The sequence below is a fragment of the Gopherus flavomarginatus genome, chromosome 7 (assembly GCF_025201925.1).
Source record: "Gopherus flavomarginatus isolate rGopFla2 chromosome 7, rGopFla2.mat.asm, whole genome shotgun sequence".
Taxonomy (NCBI): Eukaryota; Metazoa; Chordata; order Testudines; family Testudinidae; genus Gopherus; species Gopherus flavomarginatus.
In genome coordinates this window covers 81,791,328-81,818,065 of record NC_066623.1, presented here as the reverse complement: position 1 = coordinate 81,818,065, position 26,738 = coordinate 81,791,328, and the positions used below count along the sequence as shown (strand labels likewise).

The 26,738-nt window shown below is 43.6% G+C and overlaps 1 protein-coding gene across 2 annotated transcripts in view; it reads left to right on the top strand.

The window, feature by feature from the left end:
* Nucleotides 1-26,738, top strand: part of ABCD3 (ATP binding cassette subfamily D member 3) — an 89,105-nt gene that overhangs the window by 36,330 nt on the left and 26,037 nt on the right. For both annotated transcript variants that reach the window (XM_050960953.1, XM_050960954.1), the window contains 6 exons: nucleotides 5,093-5,191; nucleotides 7,307-7,395; nucleotides 21,177-21,246; nucleotides 22,404-22,501; nucleotides 22,728-22,851; nucleotides 24,523-24,579. In XM_050960953.1, the coding sequence (XP_050816910.1) occupies nucleotides 5,093-5,191; nucleotides 7,307-7,395; nucleotides 21,177-21,246; nucleotides 22,404-22,501; nucleotides 22,728-22,851; nucleotides 24,523-24,579 (537 nt within the window). The remainder of the gene's footprint in view (nucleotides 1-5,092; nucleotides 5,192-7,306; nucleotides 7,396-21,176; nucleotides 21,247-22,403; nucleotides 22,502-22,727; nucleotides 22,852-24,522; nucleotides 24,580-26,738) is intronic.

Genomic DNA, 26,738 nt, shown 5'->3' with positions numbered 1-26,738 from the left:
GAATCCCTACACCTGAGGCTCGACCGGGTGTACAGCCAGCGCTGCAACCAGGGAGTTGCAGCGCTGGCCGTGCTTTGCAAGTGTGGTCACATCCTAAGTTGCAGCGCTGTAACCCCCTCACCAGCGCTGCAACTCTCTAGTGTAGCCATGGCCTTTGTTCCTGTGAATAAATCTTATGATGTGAGAAAATGCCTTTGCTCTTGATAGCTAGGGACAGATCTTAGTCTTGTTTACATTGGTGTAAATCTAGTGTAATGCCATAGACTTTGATGAAGTTACTGCAGTATCATATCACAGTAACCAAGAGAAGAATCAGGACCTTTTTGTGGGGTAGCAGCAGACTGTAAAATCATGACCTTTTACAGACATTAAGTTAACCACTGTTACAAGTTTGGCCACATTTCTTGTAACAACCACTGCCTATAAACTTCATATACTGGCATTAGTTGATTGGAATAGTTCATTTGGTGTTTGAAGTGATCATCGCTGCTTTTCTTTTCTTTCTTTTTTTTTTTTTTTCAATTTTCAGTGTGGAAACTAGTGTCAAATCTGACATAATTATAATCCTTTTTTAAAAAACAAAAGCCTTTTAAAAGTTCAACTTTTTCGGGTTCCTTTAAAAAAAAAAGTACCTTTTTAAAGCCAAAATTCGTTTGCATTTGATCTTAAAGTACAATATAAAATGAGTTTTCAAGAGTTGCTAAAAGTAGCGTTGGGCTTACTGAGTAAATGTCAGAACTAGGCTGCTTTATGATGCATAAAAAAGGCTGAAATTTTTTTTCTGCTTGTTTTTAATATTAGAAATTCATATCCTTTCTAGTTTGAAAAGACACTCTGACTGGAGACCTAGTGAAACTGACATTTTATGAACAAAGCAAGTGAAAGTTAGGGCAGGGAAGTGATATTTTAGTCACTGTTTGGCTTTTTTATTAACAATGTATTTAATTTCAGTTACTAACACTTCAGTGAGAATGTATGTCCAAGATTTTATTCCACCCCTTCAATTAGTAGTGAGAGCTCATGATAAACATGATCTAGCACATCCTCCACCAGAACCAGAGGAGACGGGGCTTGACATTTCTAATAGTTCTAAACTGAAAAGTAAGCACACAAAATAAACAAAACAAAATAAAAAACAACGTTGGTATCCCTTTCCTACATTATAAAGAAGCAAAAAAGAGCACAAGCCTAATTTTAAGAGATTCTTTGCAGGTCACCTTTAATTTTTTTTAATGTGGTGTAATCAGTGTTCCCTCTAATTTTTCCCACCCTTGTGCAGAATGAGTTTTGTTATGTGCACCAATGTGGAGATGTGTCACACATCCCCTTCATATTGGTGCATAACAAAATTCATGTGGTGGAGGTGAGGCTGAGAGGTGTGGAGTGTGGGAGGGGGCTCAAGGCTGGGGCAGAGGGTTGGGTGCAGGGGTGTGAGGGCTCCAGCTGAGGGTGCAGGCTCTGGAGTGGGGCCTGGGATGAGGTGCAGGAGGGTGTTCCAGGAGGGCTACAACAAGGAGAGAGGACTCCCCCCAGCTCTCTCTCGCTGCAGCAGCAGCACCGGGGACGGGGGAGCAGCACCTCTCTCCGTTGTGGCAGCTCTGGGGCTCCAGGATAGGCAGCAGGGGAAGGTCAAGGAAGGGGTTAGGGTGCCCCTCCCCCTGCCGGTCCCCAGGCGGGTTCGCTGAGTGCCTGCGTAGTGCTAAATAGACTGTCGCAGTTTGCAGAAACTTAGGTTGTATAGTTTCCAGAACAATTAAGCAGCTTTGCTCAAAAAGCAATTTTCACATATAATTTCTGCAACATAGTCATAGGCCTGTGTACAGTAGAGAAATATATCATGCTAAAAAGTGTGTGTTTGCTGTGGCATGTTTGTAACGTGTTCTGCATCCACATGTAAATACTCTCAAACAGTTGAATAAATGTGCTAAATACCGTTTGGACTGTACTTGTTTACAGCAGGGCTGAATACAATGCGTGAACTATTGTAAGTGATGGTATGGATACAGGCTACCTGAAGTTCAAGTAACCCTCTTAATGCTTTAGTGCACTGCTATCTTTTTGAAGTCTCCAGAATGTCTTGTTCCTGGAAACTGTGTTGGGAACTGTGGAATGGGTATCCAGAGCAGGTTGCAAGTGGCACAGTTTAGATCAGTGCTAATGTGGATGTGATGCAAACCTGCAAGAGCTGTTAAAATGATAGTGTATGGCTAGTATGGGCACAATGAACTGTTAGTATGTGATGCTATCAGTTCAGTTACAAACTGTTGAATTCTAGAGAGTAGAGAATGCCTGAGAGTTTGGTCAAGCCAGTGGTCCAAGATAAATGTTCATTGCTAGAATTTCTTGTTGCCTAATCTGTTGTCTGTTCACTGCATTTGTAAGCCATGATCCTGCAAACATTTGTGTGCATTTTTAAATTCGTGCACCGCAATACTCCCATTGACTTCAATGGGGTATCTTGCATATAAGAGTGTGCAGAATCGGAGCCTTACTGTTACAGTAACTCCTCACTTAAGGTCGTAATTATGTTCCTGAAAAATGCAACTTTAAATGAAACGATGTTAAATGAATCCAGTTTTCCCATAAGATTTAATGTAAATGCTGGGGGTTAGATGCCAAGGAATTTTTTTGGGGGGCAGACAAAAGGCATTATATAGTGTATAGTACTGTACTGTGGTTGGGGAGTGCCCCTACCTTACCCCACACAGGCATAGCCCTCTGCAGCAAGGACACTAGGAAGCACTTTCGCACTTCTCCAGCTTCCCTGGAGAAGAACAGGCGCTGACTTTGCTGAGGATGCTCCAGGCCTGCCTCTTCCTGGCCTCCCTCCACTCCAGGCCCACCTCTTCCCACTCTCCCTCTCCTCCCCTCTCCCCGCCCACCCCCCGAAAGTCCTAAGTGCCACCAGACAGCTCTTGGGCGGCACTTAGGACTTTCTGGGAGGGAGGGGGAGGAGCAGAGACGTGACACTTCCCCGCTCATCCCCCTCCCTCCCAGCACTTCTCTGCCACCAAACAGCTGTTTGGCAGTGCTTAGAGGGAGAGGAGCGGAGATGCAGCACTTCCCTGCGCCTCCCTCACCCTCCAAGAAAGTCTTAAGCGCCACCAAACAGCTTTTGGTGGTGGGGAAAGTGTTGGGAGGAAGGAGGTTGAGGCGGAGAAGAGAACTTGTGCAATGCTCCGTTGTAAAGTCACTGCTCTTCCACAGAATCTGACAAGCAGTGGAAAGAGCAGGCAGCCAGACAATGTTATAAGGGAGCATTGCACAACTTTAAACGAGCATGTTCTCTAATAGAGCAGGTGTGTAACTTTGAAACAACATTAAGCGGGAGGAAGTTAAGTGAGGAGTTACTATGCTATATTTGCTTGTCTTTTAGATTTGTTGTTAATTTAGATGAAAATATTTTATTACCATGACTAAAATTGATCCCATCCTTATAATATTTTTTCTTCATGATTTAAATAAGCCTGGGTGAGGTTTTTTTATAGAGAGACTTAAAATTTAATTGCAGTTTTCTGTCATACCCTCTTAAAAGGTTGAAAATTGTGTGTTTCCAAATGGCTGCTGTTCTACATTTGACAAACCTACTTTTTACTCAGTTCTGATGAGTCTTAAAATGAGCCTTTCGTCAGTATCTTTGTTCTGTGTCATCTGTCTTAAGGTAACTTTAAAAAAAAATAGGGTTCAGAGTGGTAGCCTTGTTAGTCTGTGTTAGCAAAAACAACAAGGAGACCTTGTGGCACCTTAGACACTAACAAATTTTTTGGGGCATAAGCTTTCACGGGCTAGAACTTCTTCATCAGATGCATGGAGGGGAAAATATAGTAGCAGGTATAAATACACAGCACATGAAAGGATGAGAGTTGCCTTACCAAGTGGGAGGTCAGTCTAACAGGACAATTCAATTAACAGTGGGATACCAAGGGAGGAAAAATCACTTTTGTAGTGGTAATGAGTGGCTCATTTCAAACAGTTGACAAGAAGGTGTGAGTAACAGTAGGGGGAAATTAGTATGGGGGAAATTAGGCTTAGGTTTTGTAATGACCCAACCATTACCAGTTTTTATTCAGGCCTACATTTGATGGTATCCAGTTTGCAAATTAATTCCAGTTCTGCAGTTTCACGTTTGGAGTCTGTGTTTTATATTTTTTTGTTGAAGAATTGCCACTTTTAGGTCTGTTATTGACTGACCAGGGACACTGAAGTGTTCTTCTACTGGTTGTTGAATGTTATAATTCCTGATGTCAGATTTGTGTCCATTTATTCATTTGCGTAGAGACAGTCCGGTTTGGCCAATGTACATGGCAGAGGGGCATTGCTGGCACATGATAGCATATGTCATATTGGTAGATGTGCAGGTGAGCGAGCCCTTGATGGTGTGGCTGATGTGGTTAGGTCCTATGATGGTGTCCCTGGAATAGATATGTGGACAGAATTGGCACTAGGGTTTGTTGCAGGGTTTACCTGCTACTGTATTTTCCACTCCAGCCATCTGATGAAGTGGGCTGTAGCCCATGAAAGCTTGTGCCCAAATAAATGTGTTAGTCTCTAAAGTGCCACAAGGACTCCTTGTGTTTTTTCTAACATATATAGGTAAGCTGATCTGACACTAACGGAGCCCAGTGTGAAGGATTAGTATTAACATGAACTATTGTTTTTCCTCTAACTACTTGAGGAGAGGGAATATATTTTAAAAAAATACTGCATGATCAAAAGGGTAATGTCTGAGCCTAGCAATTTTGAGATGACAAATTTAAGGTCTATATTACCTGACAGAGCTACTTTTATTAATATTGCAATAGCATTCATAGATACCATAACGAGTTATTGTTATGGCTTATGGTCTGCATTGCTTGTATCTATCTAGTTTAGTTTTTTATTACTCTTAACGTAAATAGGTATTGAACTACAATTTTGTAATCCTGGCATGTAAATAAGGTATGTTGTAACATAACTTAATTACAAAGAAATGTCAAGATACTGCACAAGGCAACGTGTTCATAATTTGGATGGGGAAAAGGTCATATCTGCTGCTTGTAACGATTTAACTTAATACAAAATTTTCTTGTCTCATGTTATTCATGCTATGCAGAAAGAAGGAAAGAAAGAGCGAGCAATTGTGGACAAAGTGTTTGTTGCAAGAATTTGTCGAATCCTGAAAATAATGGTCCCTAGAACATTTTGTAAAGAGGTAAGCATTGCCATCCGGTTACAAATAAAAATGATCCAATTTCTTAGTCATGTAGCTTTTCGTAGTAATCATAGGTCTGAAAACATAAATACTTTGATTGCTCTCTTTCTTCTACTAGACTAGAAAAATAGCATGTCATTAGTGGCACATTAAAAAAAAATCATGGTTTTGGATTAAATATTAGAAATTCAAGTTCACATGCAGATAATTTTAAAATTAAATAGTTATCTAGTCTGATAGTTATAATATAGGCCATAGAACAGGGGTTCTCAAACTGGGAGTTGGGACCCCTCAGGGGATCACAAGGTTATTGCATGAGGGGGTCACAAGCTGTCAACCTCCACCCCAAACACCACTTTGCCTCCAGCATTTATAATGGTGTTAAATATATTTAAAAAGTACTTTTAATTTATAAGGGGGGTCACACTCAGAGGATTGCTATGTGAAAGGGGTCACCAGTAAAAAAAAGTTTGAGAGCCACTGCCATAGAACTTTGCTTAATAATTCCTGCATCGAGCCCAGTAACTTGTGGTTGAGCTGTAGAGTATCTTTTAGAAGGACAGCTAGTGTTGATTTACTATATATGATGAAGAACTGATTATCTTTCTTGGTGATTTCTTCTGGAGGTTAATAACCTTCATTGTGAATTGTGATTTAGCTTTTGGTGGCCAAGTTCCACCTACTAAAGAGCCATTTTGGCCAAAATCAATGAATGTCTTCGTAGGAAAACTGCTCAGACTAGAATTTTCAAGATAAAATTCTCTGCTGTATGCACCAACCAGGGGTCACTATACCCCAAACTTGTATATTCTGTAAGCATCTGGAGATATTTTTAGGATGAGAGAATCAGTTCAACTCTGAACGCAAGCTCTGATGTACAGGCATTAGAGGCTCATTACGGATTGCATTGTTTGGCTTTCTAGGCTGAAAAGTTGCCCCTGAATGCTTAAATTTGGTTCATAAGCTTGTTCCTTAACATGTCTACACTTTCTCTCCATTTGTTAGAATACTTGTGTCGTGAGGTGTACAGTTCTCAGTGGGTAAATACGTAAAGGTCTGTGTGTGTTGCGGAAGTCACGGATTCTGTGACCTCTGTGACTTCTGCAGCAGCCTGGTGTGGCTGGCCCAGGAGCTGCCTGAGCAGCTCGGACAGCCCTTGGGCCAGGCACACTGGCTGCTTCCGGGGCAGTCTGGGCCCCTACCCCCCCTTAGCAGCAGGAGTTGTGAGGGGGGTGGGCTCAGGGCTGGGGATTGGGGTGCAGGGGAGTGCTTACAGAGTGGGTGGGGGTTCCCCAGAAGGTTGACAGGAACTTCCCTCCCTCAGCTCCTATCTCCACATGCTGCCTCTGCCTACAGGCACGGCCCCTGTAGCTTCCTTTGGCCGTGGTTCCCAGCCAATGGGAGCTGCAGAACTTGGCCTTGGAGCAGAGCGGAGGCAGCACATGGAGATAGGAGCTGGGGTTGCCGCTTCCCAGGAGCTGGGTAGGGATCCTGCCCAACCCTCCCTCCCCAGCACCTGCTGCACCGCCCAAGCACCTGTGTCCCACTCCCCAGGCCACGCCCCTCTTCCCAGCACCCATGTGCCTTCCCCCCAAGCAACTGTATGCCCCCCCGGGCCACGCCCCCCATTCCAGCATCCGCAGCTCTTCCCTCGGCTGCACGCCCCCGCCAAGCACCCATGCCGCTCCTCAGATCACCACCCACAGTGCCCCCCGAGCCTCCCCCCCCCCCAGTTTTAGTCAAGGGTATACAGCAAAAGTCATGGACAGGTCACGGGCCATGAATTTTTGTTTAGTGCCCATGACCTGTCCATGACTTTTACTAAAAATACCCATGACTAAAATGTAGCCTTATGTATATGTAATAAACCATATTAGCATTTAGAATGCAGAAAAGTAACCTCTTGTACAAAAGAGATCTTCCTAATAACAAGTATAGTAACGGACTTTTGTTATAGAAAACATTATGTATTAGAATCTGACCTATAAAGTAAGCAAAGTGTTTCCCTTAAAAAGGAGTGGAAGATTTCTACCTTCCCAATTTTCCATTGGGTTATTTTAATTTTTGTGTTGTCATTACTAAACATTGATTAATTGCTTGCTTGTTTTGTATTAGACAGGTTATTTGATACTTATTGCCGTTATGCTGATAGTGCGCACATATTGTGATATTTGGATGATTCAAAATGGAACAGTTATTGAAAGGTACCTGTAAATTATTTAAGTAGCTACTTTTAAATATTGTCTTGTTTCTCATATACAATGATAGGATGATGATCATGGAAGAAAATCCTGTGATAAATATGAACTGTCTAAGCCAAATAATATGAACTGCCATGATATATGAATATCTGCAACTCTGATAAAATGGTAATATTTTAAAAAGAAAAACATAAAATGATACATATAGGATCCTACAAATGTAGGACTGGAAGGGACCTTAAGAGGTCATCTAGTCCAGTTCCCTGTGCTGAGGCAGGGCAAGGACACCTAGACAAGTGTTTGTCTAATCTTTCCTGAAGAGCCTCCAGCAAGGGTGATTCCACAATCTGTCTTGGAAGCCCAGTCCAGTGCTTAACTATCATTACAGTTAGAAAGTTTTTCCTAATATCTAACCTAAGGCCATGTCTACACTACCACTTATGTCAGCAAAACTTATGTTGCTCAGGGGTGTGTCATAGCTATTTCCATTCATTTAGGTGGGTTTATGATTTCGACAGGAGTGCTTTCTCCCATTGGCATAGAGTGGCTACATAACCAATCTTACACCGGTGCAGCTGCATTAGTATGGCTGTGCTGCTGTAAGTTTGCTAGTGTAGACATGGCCTAAATCTGCATTGCTGCAAATTAAGCTGAGTACTTCTTGTCCTACCTTCAGTGGATGTGGTGAGTAATTGATCACCATCCTCTTTATAACAGCTCTTAACATATTTGAAAATTGTTAGGTTCCACCAAGTCGTCTTTTTTCAAGATTAAACATGTCCCCTTTTTTTAACCTTTCCTCTTAAGTCAGGTTTCTAAATCTCTTATTTTTATTGCTCTCCGCTGGGGACACGCTCACTTTCCCTAAGGATGGTACCCAGAGTTGGACTCAGTATTCCAGCTGAGGCCTCACCAGCGCTGAATAGAATGTGACAGTTACCTGATGTGTCTTACATACAACACGCCTGCTAATACACCTCAGAATATTAGCCTTTTCTGCAACTTCGCGTTGTTCACACTCATTCAACTTGTGATCTGCTGTAGCCCCCAGATCCTTTTCAGCAATGCTATCATCTAGCTTGTTGTTCCTAATTTTGTAGTTGTGATTTTTTTTTTTCTTCCTCGGTATAGTACTTCGCACTTGTCTTTATTGAATTTCATCTTGTTGGTTTCAGATCAGTTCTCCAATTTGTCAAGGTTGTTTTGATTCCTAATCCAATCTAGTCCTCTAAAGGTCTAGGAAGCCTCCCAGCTTGGTGTCAGCCGCAAATTTTATAAGAGTACTCTCCACTCCATTATCTAAGAAATTGATAAAAATATTGAATAGTACTAGACCCAGCACAGACCCCCACTGTATGTGTTCCCCCAGTTTAACTTGTGGGGTGGAAAGAAGATTTGATTTTTTTTTTTTTAAATCTGAGTTACATGATTCTAAAGCGGGATGCATTTTTTAAAATTGAAGTTAGCTCTTTCATACTGTAGATATTATCAGTCCCTCTTGTTTTCTGGATAGTGGGGTCTCTGAGGGCACTATCGGCTCATGAGATAGAAATCAACTGTTCCTACAGAGAGCGATCCATAATATAATACTGCTGTCGTGTTCCCTATAGTAGATGGAAAAAGTCAATTTTCTTGTTGCACTTCTGCAGTAATGTATTTTGCAGTGCTTTTGACATGTGTAGTTATGCAATCATTAAAGCAACATTATTTTCTATGTTATCTACATCCACTAAAGGCAAGACAAGAAGTAATGAGATTAACGTGCAGCAAGGGAGATTTAGGTTAGGTATTAGGAAAAACAGTCTAACTATAAGGGTAGTGAAGCTCTGAAATAGACTTCCAAGGGAGGTGTGGAATTCCCATCATTGGAGGTTCTTAAGGAGAGGTTGGACAAACACCTATCAGCGATGGTCTAGGTTTACTTGGTCCTGCCTCAGTGCAGGATGCTAGACTTGATGACTTCTTGAGGTCTCTTTCAGCATTACATTTCTTTGGTTCTGTAATCATAAATATATATAGTTGTTGAATTATGTACAATGTTATTTTTCTTGCGCTGCAATCATAAGTAAGAAATTCTTTTTTACATTTATAGTTTCAATCCCACTTGGTAAACAGTTGTTGAAAACAGTAGCATGCACATGCTCTACTGATGCTAAATGTTTCATAACTGATGCAGTTCTGAAGCAATTTGCTTTTAATCTTAAAGATGTTTTGCCATAATAGATTTATTTTGAATAATTTCAGCTAATTAAAAAAAAACTCCGTTGCTCCTATGTTTTCCTATTTGTTTTTGCTTCAAAATCTGAGTTTATTGTGATATTTAAATTAAATGGTGTGGATTCTTCCTTCTTGCCTGCCATCTCTCTGAAAATAAAAATCTATATTTAATCTTTCTCAACAAACAGATGTAGAAAAATAAATCTTGATTCTAAATGTAGTTTAAATGCTTACCTAAAAATAAATTTGCAATTCTCACATGGTTTAATACAACATGTATTCTTTTTGATGAATTAAATAGATGCCCCTCATTTAATTTCATCCTCTTGTCACCTTTCATATCCATTTTCCTTTCTAAACTGTCTACGAAGGCAACAGCGATAATTTTTATTAAAAGTAAAGATATGAAGAATCCAAATGGGTCCTTAATTGTTCTTCCCAATGGTGTACACTATCTCAAAGCCTCCAATCCTAATGTTATAGTATCAGGGAAACTATTATAAAGAATAGCTGTCCCTGCAACATAAAGAATGGGATAGGTTCTAGTACAGTGTCATCATGAAGGTGAATCTTTTATTTCTTATATATTTTTGTTAGAGACCATTTTTATATCTTAATTTTTAACTGCTTGTTGTGTGGAGGTTGTTTTTGTTTTTAACATTAGAAATAGTCGGTGGTTGCTTCCTCTCTTTGGGGGTGATTGTTAAAGATTTATTTTACAGTCCTTACGAGTGCTATAAATCCCTTAAAACATAGATGAGATTCTTGCTCTGGAGTTTGCAATCTAATATTACCCCCTGCATGAGGGTAAGAACATGGACCCTTTTCTAAGACACCATAATAGAGGCCCAACTTAAATGTATACCCCAAATTAAAAAACACAGTAGAAGAACTAAAAAAGAGCCACCATGGCTTAACAACCATATAAAAGAAGTAGTGAGAGAAAAAAGGGCATCTTTTAAAAAGTGGAAGTCAAATCCTAGTGAGGTAAGTAGAAAGGAGCATGAAGACTGCCAAATTAAGTGTAAAAATGTAATAAGAAAAGCCAAAAAGGAGTTTGAAGAACAGCTAGCCAAAAACTCAAAAGGTAATAAAATGTTTTTAAGTACATCAGAAACCGGAAGCCTGCTAAACAACCAATGAAGCCCCCGGATGATTGAGATACAAAAGGAGTACTTAGAGATGATAGTCACTGCAGAGAAACTAAATGAATTCTTTGCCTCTGTCTTGATGGCTGAAGATGTGAGGGAGATTCCCAAACTTGAGCCATCCTTTGTAGGTGACAAATATGAGGAATTGTCACAGATTGAAGTGTCATTAGAGGAGGTTTTGGCATTAATTGATAAACTTAACAGTAACAAGTCACCGGGACCAGATGGCATTCGCCCAAGGGTTCTGAAAGAACTCAAATGTGAAATTGCGGAACTATTGACTATGATTTGTAACCTGTCCTTTAAATCAACTTTTGTTCCCAGTGACTGGAAGATGGCTAATGTAACACCAATGTTTAAAAAGGGCTCTAGAGGTGATCCTGGCAATTACAGACCAGTCAGTCTAACATCAGTACCAGTCAAATTGAAATAATAGTTAAGAATAAAATTGTCAGACACATAGAAAAACGCAAATCATTGGGCAAAAGTCAACATGGTTTATGTAAAGGTAAATCATGTCTTACTAATCTGTTAGAGTTCTTTGAAGGGGTCAACAAACATGTGGACAAGGGGGATCCAGTGGACATGTACACCTCTACCCCAATAGAACGCGACCCGATATAACACGAATTCGGATATAAAGCAGTAAAGCAGCGGGGAGCCCTGGGCCCTTTAAAGTGCCACCCGAGCCCTGCTGCTTTACTGCTTTATATTCAATTCTTCTTCGAGTGCTTGCTCATATCCATTGCAATTAGGTGTGCGCGTGCACATTCGTCGGAGACTTTTTACCCTAGCAACACTCGGTGGGCCGGCAGGTCGCCCCCTGGAGTGGCGCCAGTATGGCGCCTGATATATACCCCTGCCGGACCATCCGCTCCTCAGTTTCTTCTTACCGCCAGTGTCGGTCGTTGGAACAGTGGAGCGCGGCTTAGCTGTTCTCCACTTCCCTAGCGATTCACTCTCTATAGTATTGTGTATATAGTTCTTTTACTGTAGTTCTAGTTAGTTTTTAGAGTTGTGTATATAGTTAAAGAGGATCAGGGGCTCGCCCCTTCTCCTCCCCCGGTACCAGGGCCCATGCCCGGTTCACCGGGTTTCAAGCCTTGTGCGGCCTGTCATCGGCCAATGCCCACAGGAGATCCACACAACTCCTGTCTGAAGTGCCTAGGCGAATCCCACCTTGCGGACAAGTGCCAGATCTGCAAGGCGTTCAAGCCCCGGACAAAGAGGGAACGGGACATTCGCCTAAAACAGCTTTTGATGGAGGCAGCTTTGACTCCTCCATCCTCGGCACCGACTCCGGCACCAGGACCAAGCGTCTCTTCCGCACCGAACCGCCCGGCACCAATAAAGGCTCCGCTCCCCCACCCTTCACTGCCCCAACACTCCAGCCGGCGCCACTCCCTCTCCCTGAGGAGCAAGAAGCACAAGGCTCCTGCGGCAACTACAGCTACGCTGCAGTTGGAGCATATTTCCAAGATGGACCGCCCGGCACCGTCATCTGCCGTGGCACCGCTTGCCTCTGCACCGTCGATTCCAGCTTCACGGGAGCTGTTGAGTCCTGTGCCTACCAGCTCCCCAGCATGCGCTGTGGTTGAGCTCGTCGCACCCTCCACGCCGGAGACCTTCTCTGCGGCGCGCGACCTAATCACTCTGACAGAGCCCGAATTGCCCCAACCCCCGGCACCGCCGGTGCGGGTTATTCAGTCGCTGGGCAAGCCCACCCTGGTGCGACCACGTTCATCGAGCACCACTGAACACCGTCGGTCCTGCTCCAGATCCCGAGATCACTCTCGGCCTCGACATCGCTCAAGTTCCTGGCGCCGCTCACAGTCCCGGTACCGTTCTCCACGGCACCGGTCGTACTCGTGGCACCACTCGAGATCCCGGTCGCCGTCGTGGTACTCTCGGCACCGGTCCAGATTGTGGCACCGACGTACTTACGGCAGCCGATCCTGGCATGACGATATAAGGCACCGGTCGACCTCCCGGCACCGCGCTGGTAGCAAGTCCCGGTCCCACTCCGGATACCGCCATGGTTCCTGGTACCGCTCACCGGTACCGCGTAGAGACGAGCTCTATGGACGCAGAGACCTGGCTCAGTCAACATCAGCTCCTCCGTGGCCATCGCATCACCCGTCTGCCTCCTCACACACGGATAGCGCCTCCTACGGGGGTTCAGATGCAGAGGCCCACCCGGATCATGGACCACCTCAATGGTCCTTTTGGATGCCTTGGGCCTATCACCAAGCCCAGGGCGAGCCAATGGGCCCAGCACGCTCCAGCCAGTCAGAGCACCATGCGCCAGAGGCCACAGTCAGCCGGCCTCCCCCCGCTGGTATGGAGGAAGACCCTGCGCATTCCCTTGCGCAGCATGACGTTCTGGAAACGGAAGTCCCCCAGGACGAGGCTTCAGTGCAAGAACCACTCATCCCTGGATTATCATTCTCCTCTTCCCTGGATGAGGCAGTAGCGGGCACATCATCATCGGGGCCCCCGCCAATTGATCTCCGAGCGCATCAGGACCTTCCGCGGCGTATTGCCCAGAATATAAATCTTCCCATAGAGGAAGTTCCTGAAGTGGAGGACCCAGTGGTTAGCATATTATCCACGGAAGCACCGACCAGGGTGGCCCTCCCCTTCATCAAATCGATCCAAGCCAAGGCAGACACCATCTGGCAGTCCCCGGCTTCCATACCACCCACAGCCAGGGGAGTGGAAAGAAAGTACATGGTGCCGTCCAAGGGGTATGAGTACCTCTACGTGTACCCCGTCCCCTGCTCGTCAGTGGTACAGTCGGTCAACGAACGGGAGTGCCACGGCCAGCAAGCTCCCGCGCCAAAATCTAGGGAGGCCAGGTGCATGGATTTGCTGGGCCGGGAAATCTACTCTGCGGGAGGCCTTCAGCTCCATGTGGCGAACCAACAGGCCCTCTTATGCCGTTACAGCTACAACACCTGGGAAGCTGTCGGCAAGTTTACCGAGTTGGTTCCCCAAGACTCACGTCAGGAGTTTTCAGCTCTCCTAGAGGAGGGGAAGAGGGTTGCCAGAACCACACTGCAAACCTCCTTAGATGCCACCGATTCGGCAGCCAGAACGCTCGCCTCTGGCATAGCCATGCGTCGCATATCTTGGTTACAAGTGTCCAGCCTACCGCCTGAGCTACAATATACCATCCAAGACGTGCCATTCGACGGGCAAGGTCTATTCTCACAAAAGACAGATCCCAGACTACAGAGTCTGAAGTACAACCGGGTTATCATGCGTTCGCTGGGAATGCATACACCCCAGACTCAGAGACGGTCCTTCCGCTCACAACCTCAGCGCCCTTACCCCCCGCCTCGGCCAAGACAGGATCTTGCCCGGCGACGAGGCCGCACGACCCGCAGACGTCAGTCTGGACCTCAAGGGGGCAACAATTCCGGTCCCACCAAACCACCGCCGGGACCCAAAGCAAACTTTTGAGGGTGCACCTGAGAGCGGCGTACCAATTCCCTCCCCGGATCCTCTTCATTTTTACAACCGCCTCTCCCCGTTCTCCCAGCGTGGTCCCAGCTGACCTCGGATCGTTGGGTTCTATGCATGGTGGAGCTTGGATACTGTCTTCAGTTTATTTCTACCCCCCTCCTCATCCCTCTTCAGGGACCCCTCTCACGAGCAACTCCTCATCCAGGAGGTTCGCAAGCTCCTCTTGATCGGAGCTATAGAGGAGTTAAGGGGCAAGGGGGTTTATTCCCGGTATTTCTTAATCCCCAAGTCAAAAGGGGGCCTCCGGCCCATCCTGGACCTGTGAGGGCTGAACAAATTCATCAAAAAGTTCAAGTTCCGCATGGTATCCTTAGGAACCATCATTCCTTCCCTGGATCCCGGAGATTGGTACGCCGCTCTCGACATGAAGGGTGCATATTTCCACATTGCAATTTATCCCCCGCACAGGAGGTATCTGCACTTTGTGGTAAATCAGGGTCACTACCAGTTTACTGTCCTTCCCTTTGGTCTTTCCTCGGCCCCCTCGGGTCTTCACCAAGTGTTTGGCGGTCGTCACTGCTTCCCTGCGCCGTCGTTGAATACACATCTTCCCTTACCTCGACGACTGGCTTATCCGAGGGACTTCAGAGGCGCAGGTGCTCGCCCATGTCGCCTTCATCAGGGAGCTGTTTGTGAGTCTAGGCTTGATCATCAACTTGGACAAGTCCACTCTGGTGCCTACGCAGAGGATAGAATTTATCGGGGCAATGCTGGACTCCAACCTTGCGACAGCCAGTTTACCCCTGCACCGGATCCAAGCCATAGTCTCCCTTGTCGAAAGTCTGCAAAGCTTTCCAACCACTTCTGCTCGTACTTGCCTTGCTCTCCTGGGGCACATGGCTGCATGCACTTTCGTCACGAGGCATGCAAGACTGCGCGTGCGCCCTCTGCAAACCTGGCTCGCGTCGGTCTATCGGCCAGGCAGGGACGCCATAGACACAATCCTGACAATTCCGCTAGATGTTCTAGGCTCCCTCGACTGGTGGAAGACGTCATCCCGAGTGTGTGCGGGCCTGCCGTTTCATCCTCCCCAGCCCTCCGTGTCCCTAACAACGGACGCATCCTCGCTGGGCTGGGGTGCCCACCTAGTGCTCCTGCACACCCAAGGCCTCTGGTCACCACGGGAACTGACGCGCCACATCAATGTGCCGGAGCTGAGAGCAGTCCGACTGGCATGCCAAGCTTTTCAGCCACATCTACACGGCCGTTGTGTTGCGGTGTTCATGGACAACACAACGGCCATGTATTACATCAACAAGCAGGGCGGGACCCGGTCCACCCCTCTGTGTCAGGAAGCAATACGCCTGTGGGACTTTTGTATAGCCCACTCCATACATCTAGTGGCCTCCTTTCTCCCGGGGGTACGGAACACCCTCGCGGATCACCTGAGCAGATCCTTCCTATCCCATGAATGTTCCATCCATCCGGACGTTCTCCATTCCATTTTCCAGAGGTGGGGATTTCCCCACATAGACCTGTTTGCATCCAGAATGAACAGGAAATGTCAGGTGTTCTGCTTTCTGCAGGGTCGCTCCCCGGGCTCCCTGTCGGACGCATTCCTGATCTCGTGGACGGGCCGCCTCTGTTACGCCTTTCCACCCTTCCCTCTTGTCCACCGAGTCCTGCTCAAACTCCGAAGGGACAGAGCTCGCCTCATCCTGATCGCTCCGGCTTGGCCGAGGCAGCCCTGATACACCATGCTGCTCGACCTGTCCCTGGCAGACCCAGTTCCCCTGCCGCTTTGGCCGGACCTGATCACACAAGACTTCGGCAGGATGCACCATCCGGACCTGCAGTCCCTTCATCTGACTGCATGGCTCCTGTCTGGTTAAACCAGTCAGAGTTGCGCTGTTCCGCTGCAGTACAGCAGGTGTTGCTGGGTAGCAGGAAGCCCTCCACGCGCTCTACCTACCTCGCAAAATGGAAGCGCTTCTGCCACTGGTGTAACCAGCACGGCCATTCTCCGCATTCTGCATTAGTCCCCACTATCCTGGACTACGTGTGGTCTCTCAAATAGCAGGGGTTGGCGATCTCCTCTCTACGAGTACATCTGGTGGCTATATCCACCTTCCATCCGGGCGAAGCTGGCAGTTCTGTTTTTTCTCACCCTATAGTTTCAAGATTCCTTAAGGGCTTGGAGCGACTATACCCACAGGTCAAACGGCCTACTGCTACCTGGGACCTGAACCTTGTCTTAACCAGGCTCATGGGGCCCCCTTTCGAGCCTTTGGCCACATGCTCGCTGCTGTACCTGTCCTGGAAAGTAGCTTTCCTAGTCGCTATCACCTCGGCTAGACGAGTCTCAGAGCTTCGTGCACTGACTGTGGATCCTCCATATACTGTGTTCCATAAGGACAAGGTACAGGTGCGACCGCACCCAGCATTCCTCCCTAAGGTCGTCTCCGCCTTTCATGTTAACCAGGACATCTTCCTGCCAGTCTTTTGTCCAATGCCGCATTCATCGTGACGAGAGCAACAGCTCCATACCTTGGATGTCCGAAGGGCTCTTGCCTTCTACATCGAGAGGACCAAGCTCTTCCGACGCTCACCTCAGCTATTTGTGGCAGTGGCGGAACGTATGAAGGGCATGGCAATCTCTTCACAGCGTATTGCATCTTGGGTTACATCGTGTATTCGGGCTTGCTATGACTTAACTCATACTCAGTCGGGCCATCTCACTGCCCATTCTACCCGGGCTCAAGCCTCATCTGCTGCGTTCCTGGACCATGTTCCCATACAGGACATGTGCCGTGCGGCCATCTGGTCTTCCATCCATAAGTTTGCATCGCACTATGCATTGGTCCAACAGTCTAGAGACGATACCGCCTTCCGCTCAGCAGTCTTACGTTCTGCAACGTCTCGCTCCGACCGCACCGCCTAGGTAAGGCTTGGGAATCACCTAATTGGAATGGATATGAGCAAGCACTCGAAGAAGAAAAGACGGTTACTCACCTATGTAACTGTTGTTCTTCGAGATGTGTTGCTCATATCCATTCCACACCCGCCCTCCTTCCCCACTGTCGGAGTAGCCGGCAAGAAGGAACTGAGGAGCGGATGGGCCAGTAGGGGTATATATCAGGCGCCACTCCAGGGAGCGACCTGCCGGCCCACCGAGTGTTGCTAGGGGTAAAAAGTCTCCGAACGTGCACGCGGCGCGCACACACCTAATTGGAATGGATATGAGCAACACATCTTGAAGAGCAACAGTTACAAAGGTGAGTAACCATCTTATTCGTGTGGAGCCCTGGGCCCTTTAAATCACTGCCTGAGCCCAGCTGCCGGAGCCCTGCCAGCAGCAGAGCTCGGGCGGTGATTTAAAGGGTCAGAGGCTCTGGCCGCTGCGGGGAGCCCCAGGCCCTTTAAATCCTTGCCTGAGCTCCACTGCCAGAGCTCTGGCGGTGATTTAAAGGGCCCGAGGCTCTCCACGGCAGCTGCAGCACCAGTTCCTTTAAATCACCCCTGGGGAAGCTGGTCCAGTCTGGCATGGCGTACTGGCTCTTGCTGGTACACCATACCATACTGAACCGGATGTAACGTGGTCTCACCTATAAGGCAATGAGATTTTTTTTGGCTCCCGAGGACTGCGTTATAGCGGGGTAGAGGAATATTTAGATTTTCAGAAAGCCTTTGACAAGGTCCCTTACCAAAGGTTCTTACGTAAATTAAGTTGTCATGGGATGAGAGGGAAGATCCTTTTGTGGATTGAGAACTGGTTAAAAGACAGGGATCAAAGGGTAGGAATAAATGGTAAATTTTCAGAATGGAGGGGGTAACTAGTGGTGTTCCCCAAGGGTCAGTCCTAGGATCAATCCTATTCAATTTATTCTTAAATGATCTGGAGAAAGGGGTAAACAGTGAGGTTGCAAAGTTTACAGATGATATTAAACTGCTCAAGAAAGTTAAGACCAAAGCAGACTAAGTGATTGGGCAACACAATGGCAAGTGAAATTTAATGTGGATAAATGTAAAGTAATGCACATTGGAAAAAATAACCCTAGCTATACATACAATATGATGGGGGCTAATTTAGCTACAACTAATCAGGAAAGAGATCTTGGAGTCATGGTGGATAGTTCTCTGAAGACGTCCACACAATGTGCAGCATAAGTTAAAAAAGCAAACAGGATGTTAGGAATAATTTAAAAAGGCATAGAGAATAAGACGAAGAATGTCTTATTGCCGTTATATAAATCCATGGTACTCCTGCATCTTAAATACTGTGTACAGATGTGGTCTCTTCTCAAAAAAGATATACTGGCATTAGAAAAGATTCAGAGAAGGGCAACTAAAATGATTAGGGGTTTGGAACGTGTGCCATATGAAAAGAAGATTAAAGAGGCTAAGACTTTTCAGCTTGGAAAAGAGGAGACTAAGGAGGGATATGATAGAGGTATATAAAATCTTGAGTAGGGTGGAGAAAGTGAAAAAGGAAAAGTTTTTTACTTGTTCCCATAATATAAGAACTAGGGGCCACCTAATGAAATTAATGGGCAGCAGCTTTAAAACAAACAAAAGGAAGTTCTTCTTCACACAGCGCACAGTCAACCTATGGATCTCTTTGCTTGAGGAGGTTGTGAAGGCTAGGACTGTAACAGGGTTTAAAAGAAAACCTCCACGAATTTATCTAGTTAAGTCCATTAATGACTCTTAGCCAGGATTCATAAGGAATGGTGTCCCTAGTCTTTGTTTGTGAGAGGGTGGAGATGGATGGCAGGGAAGAAATCACTTGATCATTGCCTGTTAGGTTCACTTCCTCTGGGACACCTGGCATTGGCCACTGTCGGCAGACAGGATGCAGGGCTGGATGGATCATTGGTCTGATCCAATATGGCCGTACTTATCTTCCTAAGAAACAGTAGGGTGAGGAAGGACATGAGTATGCAACATGTTTGCAGTGTTATAGCCATGTTTGTCCCAAGGAGAGAGAGAAGGTGGGTGAGTTGGTCCAATAAAAGATACTACCTCATCCACATTGCCTCTCTCAATACAACAACTTGCGTTTTGTTTAAGGATGTACACATCTTGTAGGTATTAAGGTTTTTTTATAGTTCTTATTATTACCTGGTGATGCTTTATGGATCAGCAGAATCTTAAGGAGAGATTTAAATGAAGTGGGTTGCAGCTTGAAGAATAGGGGGTAGCGTGGAAAATGTGGACCTTAATGGTGATCCCACATGAAGCAGTAAGCTGAGCTACAGCTCTCCTTCCACTGATCACCCTATATTGATCACATTAAACTCATAGTTTTACCAGTATAACTTCATGTGTGGATGCTCTTAGTCTGGAATAAGAGTGGCTTTATTTTGGTTTAGCTTAAACTCCTTGCAAAGCAACCTACGCTAAAACAAAAAAAAAAGAAAAAGGCACGCATACTGGAATAAGTGCCTCCATGCTGACAGTTATATCAGCATAACTATAGTGGTTTATATTCACAAATTAACTTATACCACTAAAACATTTCTGTATAGAAAAGCCCTCAGTATTCCCTTCGCATTTATGTGAAGGAGAGCTACAGCTCAGGTTGTAGAGTTGTAGTTTTCCTAAGGCAGTGGTTCCCAAACTTGTTCCACCGCTTCTGCAGGGAAAGCCCCTGGCGGGCTGGGCCAGTTTGTGTACCTGCCGGATCCACAGGTTCGGCCGATTGCAGCTCCCAGTGGCTGCAATTTGCTGCTCCAGGCCAATGGGAGCTGCTGGAAGCAGCGGCTCGGCCTGTGCCACTTCCAGCAGCTCCCGTTGGCCTGGAGCAGGGAACTGCGGCCACTGGGAGCCGTGATGGTCCGAACCTACGGACGCGGCAGGTACACAAACCGGCCCGGCCTGCCAGGGGCTTTCCCCGCAGAAGCGGCGGAACAGGTTTGGGAACCACTGTCCTAAGGTTTTGCCAACAACCCCCAGCAAACCAAGATAAGTGAGGACCCAGTATTCTGGATATTTCAAGTGTTTTAAAGAGGAACATAAAAAAAAAAAATTGAAGCTGATAACACCTTATAAGCAAATATGAAAGGGAAAACGTAGTCCTCTTGTATTTTTTGTTTTTTGCTTCACAGTTATCTTTTATGTATAAGAGACTTTATACACTGAATAATTTCTAGCTGAGAAATACAGATTTTTTAGGTGCTAAATATAGTTCTAAAATGCCATGAATTTTTTATGAAATCTGGAACACTTTACTTGGTGTGTGTATAAGGTTAAATAATTATTTTTGTCTTGGCTAATTTCTACTCCAGACCATAAACAACTTGGAGCCATGGTTCCAATCCCTTCTCTCTTCGCCTCCCCCCACATTTTAATGGATTGGCAGATGGCCCTACTCAATCTCCTTACACCATGTTCTGATATGGTTGCAAGTACTCATTCTCTTTTCCTGTCCATTTGTTTTCTCACTTCTCATCTTCTCTGTTGTTTTTTCTTTGTTTCTCTTCTGTGTATTTCCCCCCCTCCCCTTTCTTATTCCTCTTTTTTTTCTACATACTTTTTGCTAACTTAACTTTTCCACCTTGCACCTTCCTGTCCTCCTCTCACCTCACCCCTGAAGGCTGTATGCTGCTGGGGTGAGTAGTGTCCATTTGATACCCAAGGTTACTAAGTGCCATGGGAGCAGGGAAGAGTATATGAGGCCTCCTTCTGTAGCCTCTTATGTTAGGGGCCGCAACAAGAACAAGAGGAGAGAAGGCAGGTGGCTTTCAGTGAGCCACCTTCCACTTTACCTGAAGATGAAGTTGACACAGTCGGTACTACAGTTTTCCACAGTGATCCTTTCTTATACCCCGTTACCCCTGCCCTCCTGAACTAATCAGGGCCACCCACTTGCCCTCCCCTTGGGAAACACTGGTGTGTGTAGTACTTGATTTCTTTCACAACTAACACATAGCATATGGTTGTTTGCAGTGCTATCATTGGTCGAAGCAGAAAAGATTTCAAGAAGTACTTGTTCAACTTCATTGCTGCCATGCCTGCTGTAAGTGCTTTTTTTTCCTTGCCATCTTTTTGTTAGAAGTGATTTAAAATATAAATTCAGAAATCATGAAGAGATTCCAAATGAATTTGTCAGAACTTTTAGAAGTAAACTGTTCTTAAAATGGGTGGTTTCATTTCACTTTCTGGCTGTAAGAAGTAGGAAAATATTTGAGTGGAGGTTTCACTATTGGATGCCTATTGATTCAGCAGAATTGACTTACTCTTTTAGACTGCTAGGTTTGTCTGTTAGCGCTGATGAGTAATTTAAAAATCCCTGTTGCCAATTGACTAAAGTAAGCTGTCAAGGCTTGTGATGAGGTAACTACTTAAATAGTTAGTTTTTGTTTTTCAAGCAGATTCAAAATAAAGGTAAGATTTTTCACATTAACCATCTTTCAAAACATATACAGTGTTTTTAACATGCAGGTTTTTTCTCAAGTGACTTACACCCTGTTCATATAGGAATTCTAAAACGAAGTGTTCTAGAAATAAACCCAGCACTTTAAGGGGAATAATTCTCACCAGTTAAAGAAAAATGCAACCAAATTTTAAAATAGGCCAGAAATACATAATAGGCCAGAAATGATATCATTTTAAAGGTGGGGCTTGGGGCTGAGACGATAAATTTCATTTTAAAACTGATTGGAGTTAAATGTTTGGTTAAAGCAGCAAAGACTCCTGTAGCACCTTATAGACTAACAGATATATTGGAGCATGAGCTTTCGTGTGTGAATACCCACTTCATCAGATGCATGGTATTTGATTGTAACAGAGTTCTGAGCTATATCTATTGACCCAATAAGACCAGTTTTAACTTTTATCAGTACTTTAGTATTTATTGTTAGTACTCATTTGATAATCCAAAGATTTTTAAAATTGATATAGAAATAGTAGTCCATGATACCTGCAAATAATTATGCACTTGCTTGACTTGAAGTATGTGAATAGTGTCACTGACTTAAATGAGACTACTCTGATGTTTTAGAAATTTGCAAGATCTGGATCTAGTTAATTTAAATCAATTTGTGTACGAAGTCTGACTAGGTAAAATTGTGTTTTGTACTTTCACCAATTTAAGCAAGCAATTTGCATGATATATTTAATCCAGCTGTGTTTTATTTGTTTGTATTAACTTGTATTACTATTATTTATTCCTAGATCTCCCTGGTAAATAATTTTTTGAAGTATGGGCTAAATGAACTTAAACTTTGTTTCCGAGTAAGACTCACCAAATACCTCTATGAGGAATATCTACAGTAAGTCATAACTTTTCTAATGCTTAAAATGTTAAAAGTGTGGTATAATGTATCAACTGTAAAATAAATCCAAGTAAATATCAAGTAAGAGATGGGATTGTTTGTGGATTTTATAAATTTTCTGAAGTGGCTTTCAGCTACTCATTTAATACCACTTGAATCATTGATTCGTTTTAGGTAAAACGTAACAAGTTTTTCTATGATTGTTTTGTTGTTAATGTTTTAGGGCTTATACATATTACAAAATGGGAAATCTGGACAACAGAATAGCTAATCCAGATCAACTGCTCACACAGGATGTGGAAAAATTCTGTAACAGTGTAGTGGACCTCTACTCAAACCTTAGTAAGGTAAGTTCCTTTAATAAAACTTTAATCTTTTGTTAATACTAGTTATTCGGGATCGTTGAACACTGTGCAAACATTTACAAGAGTCTAGGAATGCAAATAGCATTGAATAAATGTATGGGTGATAAATCTTGTCAAAGTTTAGGAAGATCACTTTCATTTATGAATTATTGTATAGTATTGAGTCCACTTTGTATTTAGTGAGTTCATTTCAGTCAGAGTTATGTGAGGGAAAATATTTTTTCCATACACAGTTGTCTTTTTTCTTCATTTGTGATTTTTTTTTTCCCTTCCATGCTGCTTCCACAAACAGTAATTTTTCCTTTGGTTTTCTTTTAATATTCACCATTTGAGAAGGTTGCAAGAGCAGAGTCTTTTGTCAATTATTTAGTTTTCAAGGGAAAGAAAATTCTTATTTGTCTTTTCTCTTTGATTTTAATATGTGAGTGGTTTGTGTTTCAGGGGTGGGGAAAGGTGGGATGAATAAGGAAATGCCCTCTTTACTAAATGGTTCCAGGTGTGTTTCCTAACTTTGGAGTAGGGAAGCAAAAGTGCCTATTCTGAAGGCAGTTTTGTAATTTAGTGGAGGAGTTTTTGTTATCAAAGTAGCTATAAGTTGGCTCTATGTGCAGAAGTAATTGGGTGGGTAAGTGAGCAGAGCTAGCAGGTTTAAAAATACTTCTTAGGATGACTTTCTGTCCTTGAAATTACTCCTGCATGGAAGCGTGGTCAGACAGTGCTAGATTTGTTGTGAATATAAATCTAATGTTTCGCAATTTTATAAGAGTAGCATCTAGTCTGGCATGTTTCATTAGGACTTGGTTGGCTAAAGCAAAAGACTTTCACAAAATCGAACATCAACAGAAAAATGTCTATGAAACAGATATTTTTCTTTAAAGGAACCAGTTTAATTTTATAGAAGAATATTCCCTTGCAATATTTCAGTCCAAATATTAGAAATTGACTATAGATTAAAATGAAATATTCATGTATCTGGAGTTATACAATAGGTCAGTAGTCTCCAAACTTTTTACACCCAAGATCACTTTTTGAATTTAAGGGTAACCCAGGATCTGCTCCACTCACTCCATCACCCTGTCATCTCTCTGTCACTTGCTCTCGCCTACCCCTCATTCACTTTCACTGGACTGGGGCAGGGAGTTGGGGTCAAGAAGGGGTGCAGGTTTTGGGCTGGGACCAAGGGGTTTGCAGTGAGGGAGGGGGCTCCAGGCTGAGCCTGGTGTCATCCTGGCCTTCAAAGTTGAATGTCCCTTGTGCCATATGCATGGCCAGCCGTATGCTGTCACTCCTCCTTCCAGTCCATCCCCATTCTGCATGATTGTTTTTAGAAAGGGTAGGATTTAGCCCTGTGTTGTTCAGTTAAACAAAATTGAGAAGTATAATTTTTTTAAAGCTTGTTAATGTACTCTGCAGACTGTTTGAAAATTAGTATTAAGCACATGTGATGCCATTTTCAGTTGCTGAGCAAAATATATAGCCTAAATTATCAGGCTGTCTGGAATGTTGCTTTTTGTTTAATTATGGAATGTGTATTTTTATAAATGTGTTAACTGTAGTATGTACCAGATTAATATGCTACAAAATCTGATTATTTGACTGTTTATATCCATGTTTTCTTCTGTGTCTTCTAATACTAACTTTTTTCTGTTGCAGCCGTTTTTGGATATAGTTTTGTATATCTTCAAGCTGACAAATGCAATAGGAGCTCAGGTAAAAAATCTATTTAAAAAAATTTTTTTTACTATGCTTGAAATAAACAAACCCTTCAGTGTTTTGGCTATTTTATCCATTTGAGGATTGATGAAAAGCATAGACTCAGTTACTTTTAAATATATTGTATTCTTTCAAAAAAATGGGCATCTGTTTTCATACTAGTTATGAAGTGCGATAAAAGCTCATTATTTTGAAGCAAACAAAATAAAAAAAACTGATGTGAGAATTTGGAGACTTTCAGGAGAACAGCTGACTTCTAGAAAGATCTGCAGGTTCTTCGTTTCCTTTCATCAGTTGCACAAAGGGCTCATTTTGTGCAGTACCTTTTCTGGCTGGATTATGCTTTGTACCACGGTTGTTAAAACTCTGCAAAAACATCTTTCCTATCTCTAGAAAACCTACTACACTAAAGGGGAGCTGTTTGTTGCACAGAGTTGGGATGGAGGACAGAAATGAGTGAAGCAACATCTTAGGCTTAATATAAAATTTAAAAGAATCAGTACAAGCGCTTTTTAAATTATTTGCTTTATCTTCTTGGGGGAAAAAAGTCCTTATACAGACCAATTGTTTTCTATCTAATTCTTGCTTCATTACTATTTGCTAATCTTACTTCTGTTCATGACTTGTAGAAAGATAAAAGCAGTTATACTTTACAGTGGGACCCTAATTTTCTTTCAGGGAGTATTCCTTCAGCATACATCACACTTTCTTTTCCCCTGGATAAATGTTGCTTACTGATTTCCCATAATTTCACATTGAAGACTGCACCAGAGAATTCATGGTAGGGTCTCTGTCTATGCGCCTCAAGAGGGAGGAATGTATAGGATTATCTTAAAAACTACAGGTGACCTGAATAATTATTAAACTTCAGAATTGTAGAACATGTGATTGTCTCAAGTTTCTAGTAAGAGAGTTTCTTCTCAGTTACATCTGAGATAGCACCTTTATTTCTCTGTATTTGGAATAGCAAATGGTATCATTTTGGATTCCACTATGCAACAGTTTTCAGTGTTGCCTTGTTAACCGGGAATGCTATGTACTGTACTTTTGCTATAGGAAGGAAATAGAAGTTTTTTCTTTGTTTAGGGTAACTGCTTTAGTGGTGCTAAAGTTGTAGTAAACCTAAAAATAAAAATGTGTCAAAATAGTAAAATTAGTATTTTCCAATCCTGTTACTGGTCTAAAAGCCAAATCTTACAAACTTTATACATTAACAAAAATGTTCAGTTTCCAGCAGCAAGTAACCAGTGTGTGCATTGTCAGGTTTGGAATAAGGGTAAGCAAGATAGTTAAGTGGCAAATCTTTTGACTAATTGTGGCAAAACTGTGGCCAGTGTTAACATAAAATTTATTTTAAAATAAACCAAATTAATTCTTGCTGTTTTCAGATGGTTACATAATTTAGTAAGTCTGTGTTAATGCAGCATTAACTATAAAGTAACTGCAAGAAAAGAAATTTGATTTTAGAATTAAAAAAACCAAAACTTCCATGTGTGTGATATGGAACTCTGAAAGTTTAACACGTTACATAAGCACCTATTAAAATGTCCGGGTTCTAGCTTTGAATTGAAATCAGATTTTAATCCTTCATCACTATGATGGCATGACTTATACTATTTTTTCAAAGATTTTGAAGTTATAAATTATTGCTAAAAGAAATGCTTATCCTTTTTGGCTGAGTGAAGCAAGGTCCAACACTTGATGGCATTTATCTGCAATGCCATAACTTTGGAATGCTGTGTCCAATCACTTACAAAATTCCACGGAATGTTGTAGAAATCTATGGCAAAATTGGAATTGGTGCAAATTGGAATATTAGGCCCCCAGACTAATCTCTCTGCCACCTGTGGCTGCTGCCTACATACATCAGAGCAGCAGCTGCTTATCTTGCTGTATGAGAACAGTGTGTGAAATCTAGATTGCACCAGAAATAAGAGATCTTTATAGGGAAGGATTATAGGGTGGGAATCAGAGACCTGAGGACGGGTGGGGGAATAACTGCGGGGGGAAGGGGTGTGCGAGCAGGGAGATGAAATGGGGATCCAGTTAGGAGATGGGGCAAGAATGTGAGGGTAGGGGGGCAGCAGCAGGGACTGGAGAGATAGAGCAGTGGTGGTGGAGGGGGAGGAAGCAGGGACTCAGAGAGGAGTGGGGTG